Source organism: Theropithecus gelada, chromosome 8, assembly GCF_003255815.1.
Source record: "Theropithecus gelada isolate Dixy chromosome 8, Tgel_1.0, whole genome shotgun sequence".
In the NCBI taxonomy this organism is placed as follows: Eukaryota; Metazoa; Chordata; class Mammalia; order Primates; family Cercopithecidae; genus Theropithecus; species Theropithecus gelada.
In genome coordinates this window covers 49348201-49360255 of record NC_037676.1, presented here as the reverse complement: position 1 = coordinate 49360255, position 12055 = coordinate 49348201, and the positions used below count along the sequence as shown (strand labels likewise).

The 12055-nt window shown below is 39.7% G+C and overlaps 1 protein-coding gene across 1 annotated transcript in view; it reads right to left on the bottom strand.

Moving 5' to 3' along the window:
- Positions 1–12055, bottom strand: part of SPIDR (scaffold protein involved in DNA repair) — a 483830-nt gene that overhangs the window by 440479 nt on the left and 31296 nt on the right. The window contains exons 2-3 of the mRNA XM_025393220.1: positions 10161–10316; positions 6166–6232 (exon numbers count right to left, since the gene is read on the bottom strand). Of these exons, the coding sequence (XP_025249005.1) occupies positions 6166–6232; positions 10161–10316 (223 nt within the window). The remainder of the gene's footprint in view (positions 1–6165; positions 6233–10160; positions 10317–12055) is intronic.

The window sequence follows — 12055 nt, the reverse complement described above, 5'->3', positions numbered from 1 at the left end:
TATTTACAGAACCCCTCTGATACAGTAAACCATGAGGAAACAAAAAAAACTCCAGCCTAGGCAACATAGTGAGACCCAATCTCTACAAAAAATTAAAAAATTAGCTGAGCATAGTGGTGCATGCCTGTAGTCCCAGCTACTTGGAAGTCTGAAGCAGGAGGACGAGTTTAAGAGCAAATGTTTGAGGCTGCAGTGAGCTATGACTGCACCACAGCACTCCATCCTGAGTGACAGAGTAAGATCCCATCTCTAAAAAAGAAAAGAAAAGAAAAGAAAAGAGAAAAGAAAAGAAAACTCCTTCCCACAAGGAACATGTGTGGTCTGGAAGGAAACACTAATCATGAAAAAAACTAACACTATACCAGACGTATGTCATGGAATAGTGGTGGTACAAAAAAACTGAATGTTCCACTTTGCATTGATCAGGAAAAGAGGATTCACTAACACGATGATGTCTGAAAAAACAGTATTTACAAAGGCAAAAAACATGGAATAGTCAACATTTACTGAACACTTACTACTTTGTGCCACAAACATCTAGAATTACTGAAGTGGCCTATTGTTCATGTTATAAAAGGAAAAATAAACTATTCAGAACATCCTAAGAATCTATATCTATCTAAAAAGCTAATAAACTGGGTACTTGTAAGAGACATTATCTAGATCTCTATCATTATTGTGCATTTGAAAAGTAAGTCAAGAAGCAAGTTATCAACCGGGAGCGGTGGCTCACGCTTGTAATCCCAGACTTCGGGAAGCCGAGGCGGGTAGATCATGAGGTCAGAAGCTCAACACCAGGCTGGCCAAGATGGTGAAACCCCATCTCTACTAAAAATACAAAAAATTAGCCAGGCGTGGTTGTGGGGCCCGTAATCCCAGCTACTCCAGAGACTGAGGCAGACAACTGCTTGAACCCAGGAGGTGGAGGTCGCAGTGAACAGAGATCGCGCCACTGCACTCTAGCCTGGGTGACAGAGTGAGACATCATCTCAAAAAAAAAAGAAAAGAAAAGGAAGTTATCACTATTTGCAAATTATAAAATGAATTCATGGAAAAGTCAAGAAACCAACTGAAAAATTACTACCATTAATAAGTAAGTCCAATAAAGGTGGCAAGGTACAAACTACGATACGAAATCAAATTTAAAGCAGTAGAAAAAACAATAAAATACCTACAAGAAACTTAAGTGTCGCGGGAAGTCAGGGACCCCCAAATGGAGGGACCAGCTGGAACCATGGCAGAGGAACATAAATTGTGAAGTATCATTTTAATATGGACATATATCAGTTCCCAAAATTAATACTTTTGCAATTTCTGTACTTCAATCTCTGAACATAAATTGTGAAGATTTCATTCTAATATAGACATTTATCACTTCCCAAATAATACTTTTATAATTTCTTATGCCTGTCTTTAATCTCTCAATCCTGTTATCTTCGTAAGGTGAGAATGTACCTCACCTCAGGACCACATTGTGTTGAACTGTACAAATTGATTGTAAAACACATGTGTTTGAACAATATGAAATCAGTGCACCTTGAAAAAAAAGAGAACAGCAATTTTCAGGGAACAAGGGAAGACAACCATAAGGTCTGATGGCCTGTGGGGTTGGGCAGAATAGAGCCATATTTTTCTTCTTGCAGAAAGCCTATAAACGGACATGCAAGTAGGGAAGATACCACTAAATTCTTTTCCCAGCAAGGAATATTAATAATTAAAACCCTGGGGAAGGAATGCATTCCTGGGGGGAGGTCTATAAATGGGCTCTCTGGGAGTCTCTCTCCTATGTGGTTGAGATAAGGACTGGTCTCCTGCAGTACCCTCAGGCATAATAGGGTGGGGGAAAAAACCCACGCTGGTGAATTTGAGGTCAGACGGGTTTCTCTTCTCAAACCCTGTTTTCTGTTGTTTAAGATGTTTATCAAGACAATACGTGCGCAGCTGAATATAGACCCTTCTCAGGAGTTTTTGATTTCGCCCTTTGCCTTGTGATCTTTGCTTTGCCCTTTGCCTTGTGATCTTTATTGTCCTCAGAAGCATGTGATCTTTGTTCTTCTTTTTGCCCTTTGAAGCATGTGATCTTTGTGACCTACTCCCTGTTTGTATACCCACTCCCCTTTTGAAGTCCTTAATAAAAACCTGCTAGTTTTGCTGTTCAGGTGGGCATCATGGTCCTACCGATATGTGATGTCACCCCTGGAGGCCCAGTAGTAAAATTCCTCTCTTTGTACTCTTTATTTCTCAGCTGGCCAACACTTAGCTAAAATAGAAAGAACCTACGTTGAAATACTGGGGGTGGGTTCCCCTGATACTTAAGAGACATGTAAAACCAAAGTACACGTTTTTAGACTTCAAAAGAACATAAAAGAACAAACGGAAAGACATATACTAAGATTTTGGATGATCTGATCAGAAAAAACTGACCTCACTGCCTTGAGGCTGAGCATCTTTTCATACATTTGAAAATCATTTATATTTCCTTTTTTGAAAGCAGTCCCTCCATAACCATTATTTTTGCAATAGTTATCTTTTTTCCCCTAGATTAAGTTCTGACGGTTCTTTATGAGAAAGATCAGCCTTGGTCTGTGACATGAGTCACAATATTTTCCCTGGTTTTTCTGAATTTTAAATTTTGTTTATGTACGTGTAATTTTTTGTAAGAGATGTGGTCTTGCTATGTCGCCCAGGATGGACTGCAGCAGCTGTACACAGGCATGATCACAGCACACTGCAGCCTCAAACTCCTGGGCTCAAGTGATCTTCCTGCCCTATACATTAATACCAGACTTATATATGTAATTTTGGCCATGCTATTTTCCCCTTTATGTTTAGGTGAATTTACAGCTTTATTCGTACAGTTCCTATGTTATGAATCATTCATTGAAAAGCACTTCCCAAATGTAATGCCTTTTTTCGGCCAGCAGCTGTGGTGCCTGAGAGACACATCCAGGCAGTTTAGCTTCTGAGTCCATGTTCTTAACCATTATGCGTGGCTCCCAAGTCAGAGAGACCTGCAGTTGTTTTCACGATTAGTTTAGTGTGAGTATCTTAAGAAAATATGTAACTGTCTGATGCTTATGTACCATCTAATTTAAAAGACAGGATAATCATTAGTTATGTCATTCAAAACCTCAGAAACCAGGACTCTAGATTTATAAATCCATGAATTATAGGCACCTGACTGCACAACTAGATAGTTAAAACCACTACCATCTCAAAAAAAAAAAAAAAAAAAGCCACTACCAGGAATTGATTAGCAACTAATTTTACTTGCTGAAAAGAGGGTGTCCTTGATATCAAGGCTCATTCCAATGGAACTGTAGGATAAATATTAGCCAGACTGAACATTTCTGGGTGCCCACTGTGGGCTAGGCACTGTCCTAGCACCCGGTGTTATGAGCTGAACTGTGTTCCCACCCCGCCCCCCAAAATTCATATGTTGAAGTCCTAACCTTCTGTACCTCAGAATGTAACTTTATTTGGAGACAGGGTCTTCATAGAGGTAATCAAATTCAAGTAAGGTAATTAGGGTGGGCCCTAATCCAAGATGACTGAAATCCTTATAAGGGGAAATCTGGACACAAAGACAGACATGCACAGAGAAAACAATGTGAAGAGACCTGGGGAAGAGACAGAGGAAGAACGCAGTATCTACAAGCCAAGGAGAGAGGTCTAGAACAGATTCTTCCCCCACAGCCCTCAGAATGAACCAACCCTGCCAACAGCTTCATTTTGGAGACTGGCCTACAGAACTGTGAGACAGTCAGTTTCTGCTGATTAAAGCCACCCAGTTTGTGGTACTTTCAAAGGCCATAATACAGCCTTTGGAAACTAGTTCAGCAGTGATATAAAGATGAGCAACAGATGGGGTCTGCCCTTAAGAAGCCAGTGGTCTAGTGGGGAAACAGGCAGGTCAAGAAATAATAATTATTAGCAAATTTTTATTAGCCGGATAATTTTAGTTTTTTCCTTTTCTCATTAGTGTCAATTGCTATAATATTCAAAGATCAAGTTAATCTTGGTTTCTAAACTTTTATAATATGTCGGGGGTAAAGTATTTTTCTTTAGCAGATATGGCTTGAATCTTTTCTGGAGATTTTAAACATATATAAGTAAATTCAACTTTGAAAAAGAAACATTAAATAAGTTGTTACCTTGTATTTCATAACAAAAATACATTTTTGGATGATTTTCCCATGCCACTACTTATCTGACCCATACGCTGGTGTACTTTCTACTCTATAGAATGATCAATATATTCTGAAAGGTTAGAAGAGCTTGTATGAATGTATAGTTACTTTATTTATAACATACGCAGCTTGCTAAGGCAAAAAATCATTATTAATAACTTAATAAAGGCTCGCTATTTGTAGTGGAGACTGATAGAAAAGGGACTCGAGGAATTTCGTAGAACTGGTTCATTTTTAACAGGTTCATTTAAACTAATACTGAAGTATTAGTTTAAGACATCCTATTAACAAAAATTCCAGGATAAAAATTCTATACTACATTTTGGGTGAGGAGGCAGTATTTTTATGACAGCTGGGAAGCAGAGTCGGGGAACATGCTTTTGTAATGTGTGCCTAAGGTCAGAAGCTTGTCTTCGCCAACAGCTTCTGCAATTCCATCAGAAGATTATAGTATTTAAAAGATGTGTACAGTTTATTTCATAATACAACATTTTATAAATTTTAAAGAAACATTTTTGGTAAATTTTCTTTTTCATTTGTATAGAAAAGAATGCATGTCACTGAAATAATAACATGGTTTAGAATGTCACAGAAAGTTATGCCACTGACATACGAGCAACTGCTGTCATCAATCAAGCACCTACTGAAGCACCTCTAGGCATTTAATCTACTATTTTTAGCTCACTTAATATTCATAATAACCCAATGATTATACCCATTCTCCAGATACAAAACTGAGACTGCGAATGTTTAGCTTAGTTTTCAAAGATTATAGAGCTAGGATGCAGCAAGATCCCGGAAGTCACAAGCCCTCACTCTTCCTACACACCCACAGCGGGGCTGACTGCCTATGGCGGCAGAACCAGCGGCCAACCTAATATCCACCCACCCCCTCTTCATTACTAATAACCCCAGTTTTCTTTAGCAGCAACATACCTATCTAAAAATCCTTAATTTCACTAAAGTATCTTTAGTGGAGGTGACCCTTTGTAACAGGTTCTAGTCAAAGGTAGACTAGACTGGGAAGGGCATTCCTTCCCAAAAGAAAGGCAAAGCTGACTTGGCAAAAATCCTCAGCACCTACACTCTTCCAAGAATTCAGCCTGGAGAATTCAGCCACCACCTACCGACCATGAGAACCAATCCCACACTCAGGCTACAGAATTCAGAAAGAATTTAGCCCTCTGGATGTCCTGCTGCAGGAGACAAATTCAACCTCATTTATCCAAATACTCTAGTGTTTGAACAGTTTTCTACTACTTATTTAAAGTTCCCTAATTCATCAAGAAAGAATTTCAGAGCCTGAAGCAGTATAGTTCTTTTGGCATAGGTCACGTTTCCTTCCCAAATCTGATTTAAAAAAAAAACCACACAAAACCCTGGAGCTATGAGCATGAGCTAAACCTACGGGGCTCTGTGATAAAAATGAACTCAGGGGCCAAGCATGGTGGCTCACGCCTGTAATCCCAGCAATTTGGGAGGCCAAGGCAGGCAGATCATGAGGTCAGGAGATGAAGACCACCCTGGCTAACACGGTGAAACTCCATCTCTACTAAAAACACACAAAAAAATTAGTTGGGCACGGTGGCGGGCACCTGTAGTCCCAACTACTCGGGAGCCTGGGGCAGGAGAATGGTGTGAACCTGGGAGGTGGAGCTTGCAGTGAGCCGAGGTCACACCACTGCACTCCAGCCTGGGCGACAGAGCGAGACTCTGTCTCAAAAAAAAGAAAAAAAGAACTCAGCAAGGACACACACAAAAATGTTAGTTAGGCGGGCAGGAGAAATGGGGTAGATGGTGACAGCGACGACAGAGTTCTCAAAAATACCTTTTTACCTTGTCTTGATGTTTTTTAACTACGAATATAGTCTCCCCAAACCATGTAACTTTTTTAAAAAAACAAATTTTTAAAATAATCACAGAAGGATTTATTAGTCTTATATCTTCTCTGTCAAGAAATCAACAAAATAGTTACCTTGCTTGGGTCTAGGGGATAATTCAAGGTGTTTTTCTGTAATCGTCTTCTCTTCAGCTGTTAATGACTGCAGGCAAAATAATAATCATGGAATTTATGTGACAAATGCAAAAAAAAACTTTTATAAAATATTCAAAATCTTAAACTATACTCTCCTTAACATATTCTTCTCTGATTTCCTTTACCAATTCACCAATTTCAGTATTCCCAAAGCATGTACTCCTTATATATTTATAAATTTGTTGTATTTTTCCAGAATCTAAAGAGATCTGACTGACCAAAACGTTTCATATTAACATTCAATGTAATATCTGCTCACTCATATGACTCTGACTGCCTATGAGGTACTCATTACTACTCATACCCAAATATCTTGAGTTTGTAATAGCATTCCTCCGTAAGTACACAAACACACAAAAATTATCCAGAACATCTCATTGCCAAAAGATTCTGAATATACAGGCATACCTTGTTTTATTGTGCTTCACAGATAAAGCGTTTTTTACAAATTGAAAATTTCTGGCAATCCTGTGTCAACCAATTCTGTGTGCCATTTTTCCAACAGCATCTGCTCACCTATAAACTTGTGTCTCTGTGTCATATTTTGATAATTATCCCAAGATTTCAAACTTTATCATTATTATTAAATCTGCTATGATGGTCTGTGATCAGTGATCTCTGGTATTACTACTGTAACTGATTTGGGGTGCCACAGTCAAAACCAATATAAGAGAGCAAAATTAATAAATGCTGTGTGTGTTCTGACTGCTCCACCAACCAGCTGCTCCTCCATCTCTTGCCTTCTCCTTAGGCCTCCTATTCTCTGCAACACAACAATATTAACATTAAGTCAATTAACAACCTTACAGTGGCCTCAAAGTGCTCAAACAAAGGAAGAACTGAATGTTTCACACCTTAAATCAAAAGTTGGAAATGGCCGGGCACAGTGGCTCACACCCGTAATCCCAGCACTCTGGGAGGCCAAAGTGAGTAAATCACCTAAGGTGAGGAATTCGAGACCAGCCTGACCAACATGATGAAACCCCGTGGCTACTAAAAATACAAAAATTAGCTGGGCGTGGTGGCAGGCGCCTGTAATCCCAGCTACTCGGGAGGCTGAGGCAGGAGAATTACTTGAACCTGGGAGGCGGAGGTTGCAGTGAGCCAAGATTGCACCACCCCAAGTGACAGAGACTCCATCTCAAAAAAAAAAAAAAAGTAAAGAAAAGCTGGAAATGATAAAGCTTAGGTAGGAAGGCATGGCAAAAACTAAGATAGGCTAAAATTTAGACCTCTTGCACCAAATTGTTAAGCCAGTTGTGAATGCAAAGGAAAGTTCTTGAATGAAACTGACAGTGCTACTCCAGTGAATACACAAATGATAAGAAAGTAAAACAGCACTATTGCTAATACAGAGTTTTAGCAATCTGGATAGAAAATTGAACCGCTATAGCATTCCTTTAAGCCAGAGCAGAATTCAGAGCAAGGTCCTAACTCTCTTCAATTCTACGAAGGCTGAGAGAGGTGAAGCTGGAGAAGAAAAGTCTGCAACTAGCAGAGGGTGGTTCATGAACAAATCATCTCCATAACATAAAAGTACAAGGTAATGCAGCAGTGATCTAGAAGATCTAGTTAACATCACTGATGAAGGTAGCTATGCTAAATAATAGATTTTCAATAGAGATGGAAGAGCCTTATATTAGAAGATGATGCCATTTAAGACTTTCGTAGCTAGAGAGAAGTCAATGCTTGGCAATAAAGCTTCAAAGAACAGACTGATACTCATATTAGGGGCTAACGCAGCTGGTAACATTAAGTTGAAGCCAATGCTCATGTATCATTCTGAAAATCCTAGCGCCCATATGATAAATCTGCTCTGCCTCTGCTCTATAAATGTAACAACAAAGCCTGGATGACAGCACATCTCTTTACAGCATTCTTTACTGTAATACTTTAAGTCCACTGTTGAGACCTGCTCAGAAAAAAAAAGATTTCTTTCAAACTATTACTGCTGATTGACAATGCACCTGGTCACCCAAGAGCTCTGATTGAGAAGCACAAGGAGATTAACGTTATTTTCATGCCTGCTAACACCACTTCCATTCTGCAACCTATGGATCAAGGGGTGATTCTGACTTTCAAGTCTTATTATTTCAGATATACATGTCACATGGCTGTAGCTGCCATAGATAGTGACTCCTCTGATGGATCTGGGCAAAGTAAATTGAAAACTTTCAGGAAAATATTCACCATTCTATGCGCCATTAAGAACATTCATGATTAATGACAGAAGGTCAAAATATCAGCATTAACAGGAGTCTGGAAGAAGTTGATTCCAACCCTTATGTATGACTGAGGAGTTCAAGACTTCAGCAGAAAAACTGATGTGATAGAAACAGCAAGAGAACTAGAATTAGAAGTGCAACCTGAACATATGACTGAATTGCTGTAATCTTCTAAGAGTTGAATGGATGAAGAGTTACTTCTTACGGATGAACAAATAAAGTAGTTTCTGGAGATAAAATCTACTCCTGGTGAAAATGCTGTGAACATTGTTGAAGTGATAACAAGGAATTTAGAATATCCTATAAACTTAGTTGATAAAGCAGTGTCAGGCTTTGGAAGGATTGAGTCCAATTTTGAAAGAAGTTCTATTACAGGTCAAATATTATCAGCATCACATGCTACTCAGTAATCTTTCATGAAAGGAATAGTAAATAGATGTGGTAAACTTCACTTTCACCCTATTTTAGGACACTGCCACAGCCACCCCAACCTTCAACCACCAACCTGATCAGTCAGCAGCCATCAGCATCAAAGCAAGACTCTTTCCCAGCAAAAAGATTACACCTTGGTGAAGGCTCCTATGATTGTTAGCATTTTTTTTAGCAATAAAATATTGTTAAATTAAGGTATATACATTGCTTTTTTAGACATAATACTATTGCACACTTAACAGACTACAGTATAATATAAATATAACTTTTATATATACCGGAAAATCAAAGAATTTATGTGATCACTTTATTGCAATATTCACTTTATTGTGTTGGTCCTGAACTAAACCTGCAATATCTCCAGAGTATGCCTCCAGAGTAAACATGCATTTCTTGTGAAGAGTGGTATGCTAAATGGTTTCATCTTCTGAGAACATTCTTAGTAAATATCCTTCATTTACAAACAAAGAAGTAGAAAGGTTCTGCATGGATTAAAGAGGTACAGGTGTGAGCTGGGCATGGGGGCTCACACCTGTAATCCCAACTCTCTGGGAGGCGGAGGCAGGAGGATGACTTGCAGCCAGGGGTTAGAGACCAGCCTAGGCAACACAGCAAGACCCTGTCTCTACAGAAAGTTTTTTAAAAATTAGCCAGGCGGCCAGGCACACTGGCTTACGCCTGTAATCCCGGCACTCTGAAGGCCAAGGCAGGTGGATTACCTGAGGTCAGGAGTTCCAAACCAGCCTGGCCAACATGGTGAAACCCGGTCTCTACTAAAACTACAAAAATGAGCCGCGTATGGTGGCACGCACCTGTAATCCCAGCTACTCGAGAGGCTGAGGCAAGAGAATTGCTTGAACCTGGGAGGCGGAGGTTGCTGTGAGCCAACATAGCCCCACCGCACTCCAGCCTGGGTGACAAAGTGAGACTCTGTCTCAAAAAAAAAAAAAAAAAAATTAGCCAGGCATGGTCCCAGCTATTTGACAGGCTGAGGCAAGACAGCCTGAGTCCAGGAGTTCAAGGGTTCAAGGATGCCCTGAGCTATGACTGCGCGAGCCTGGGCAACAAAGTGAGACTTTGTCTCCAAAAAAAAAAAAAAAAGGTGAATACTAACTTGCCACGATTATTAAAGGAATGAAAGGGAAGAAAAGGAGTGTACCAATTACAGTGTCCTGAAAGAATAAGAAAGGGAATTACAATGAAATGTAATTACAATGTTCTGAACACTCAGGATTTCCTCTTTGGCATTCAGGGAAAACAATTCTACAGATACTTTACCGGAGTCCCAGAAGCGTCCTGAAACCCTTCTCCACACCTGAGCCATGCTTCAGAGAGAGAGGCAGCTGCCCCTGCTGTCCTGAGACCTGCTCTTCTGACCTGCAGTGGTCTTTCTCCTGGAAAGGATGGGCATTCTATATCCCAACTCCTTTTTCTCTGTGGAGATGATTAACAGAAAAATCAAAACAAAAAAACACTATCAACTTCATTAAATAGACATTAAGTTAACAATTTACAATCAGAAAACCCAGAAGTGTCATTAGTAAAGGCATAGTTTTCGAATGTCTCTAAATCTCCACATAAACAGCAACTGGACAGCAAAGCCAAAAACATAGAAACACAATTAATCAGCAAACTCCAAAACACAAGTGGGTAAAGACAAACCACCAACCCTCCGAAGTCCGGCATGGTATCAGTGTCTGAGAGGAAAGAAGCCAAGGAAAGTAAGAGAGCCAAGGAGGCCCTGAGAACCTAGACATCAGTGCTCACCAGGAAGCAGAGCAGGTGACAGATCTGAGAACAGCACCTGAAACTAGGTGAGAGCAGGGGCTCTACGGTAAGAAGATGAGAAGAGATGGGAGCAGCCTGGGCCACCCAAAACTAGTCACCCTGGACTCCCTTCTGGGGCCCTCACTGAGAAAGTGCTGGGAGTGGAATCTACTCAGCAGCACAGGGGTGGCAGAAACACAGAAAATGTCCAGATGAGCAGAGTCAGGGAGAATCTACAAGACCAAATACACAAGTGGTCATATTTTTACAAGCCATATGAAAACAACACAAGGTATAAAAGCTATGCTGAGCCAGGTGCCATGGATCACACCTGTAATCCCAACACTTTGGGAGGCCAAGGCAGGAGGATTCCATGAGCCCAGGGGTTCAAGACCAGCCTGGGCAACACAGCAAGACCCCATTTCTAAAAAAAATAAAAATAAAAAAAAAAACTTTTTAGTGAGCTGGGCATGGTGGCACACGACTGTAGTTCCAGCTACTCAGGAGGCTGAACCAGGAGGATCACTTGAGCCCAGGAGTTTGAGGCTGCAGTGAGCTATGATTGCACCACTGCACTTCAACTCGGGCAACCCAGTGAGAGTCCACGTCCTTAAAAAAAGAAAAGAAAAGAAAAGCTATCCTGAATCCTGCCTCCTATCATTTCAGAAGACAGAGACATAAAAATAAGCAACAGGAAGGTATAAAAGCTAAATCCCATAAAATTATTATTAGGGAAAAACTAAGGAGAATAACATCCCAATATACCAAAAAAAAAAAAAAAAAAAAGTACATCAAAGACACACAAAACAGATAAAATGGTAAACTACAATTTTAAAACAAGATAAAACATTCAGAATAAAAACTCAGAAATGAGGTGACAAAACTTAAGAAGTAGAATAAAATTTAAAAAGGACTAAACCAGAAGGAATCCAAGAACAAATCGGTATTACAGATATCTTAAATCTTCAGTGTAAAAGTAGTAAAAATTTAAACATAACACTATCTTACAAACTAGCCGTTTTACTCCTATTTACGCAAAGAAATAAAATTATGTCTACACAGATTTTTACATATATATTTAAAAGCATTTTTATTTGTAATAGCCAAAACCTAAAAACCACCCAAAGTCCATTGCAGTAGCTTTAAAATATGACAACAAATTCTTTAACATTGCTCCCCTCAAAACCAGCCTTTGAAAGAAAAAAACTAATTTTTTACTCTTTGAGTGAGGGCTGGATGTTGTGACTTATTTCTAGCAAATAATATCATGAGGGAAGTGACAATGTGTGACTTCTGAGAGCAGGTCATAATAGAAATTGAGGCTTCCAGCAGGCGCAATGGCTTATGCCTGTAATTCCAACACTTTGGGAGACCAGGGCAGCCAGATCACTTGAGGCCTGGAGTTA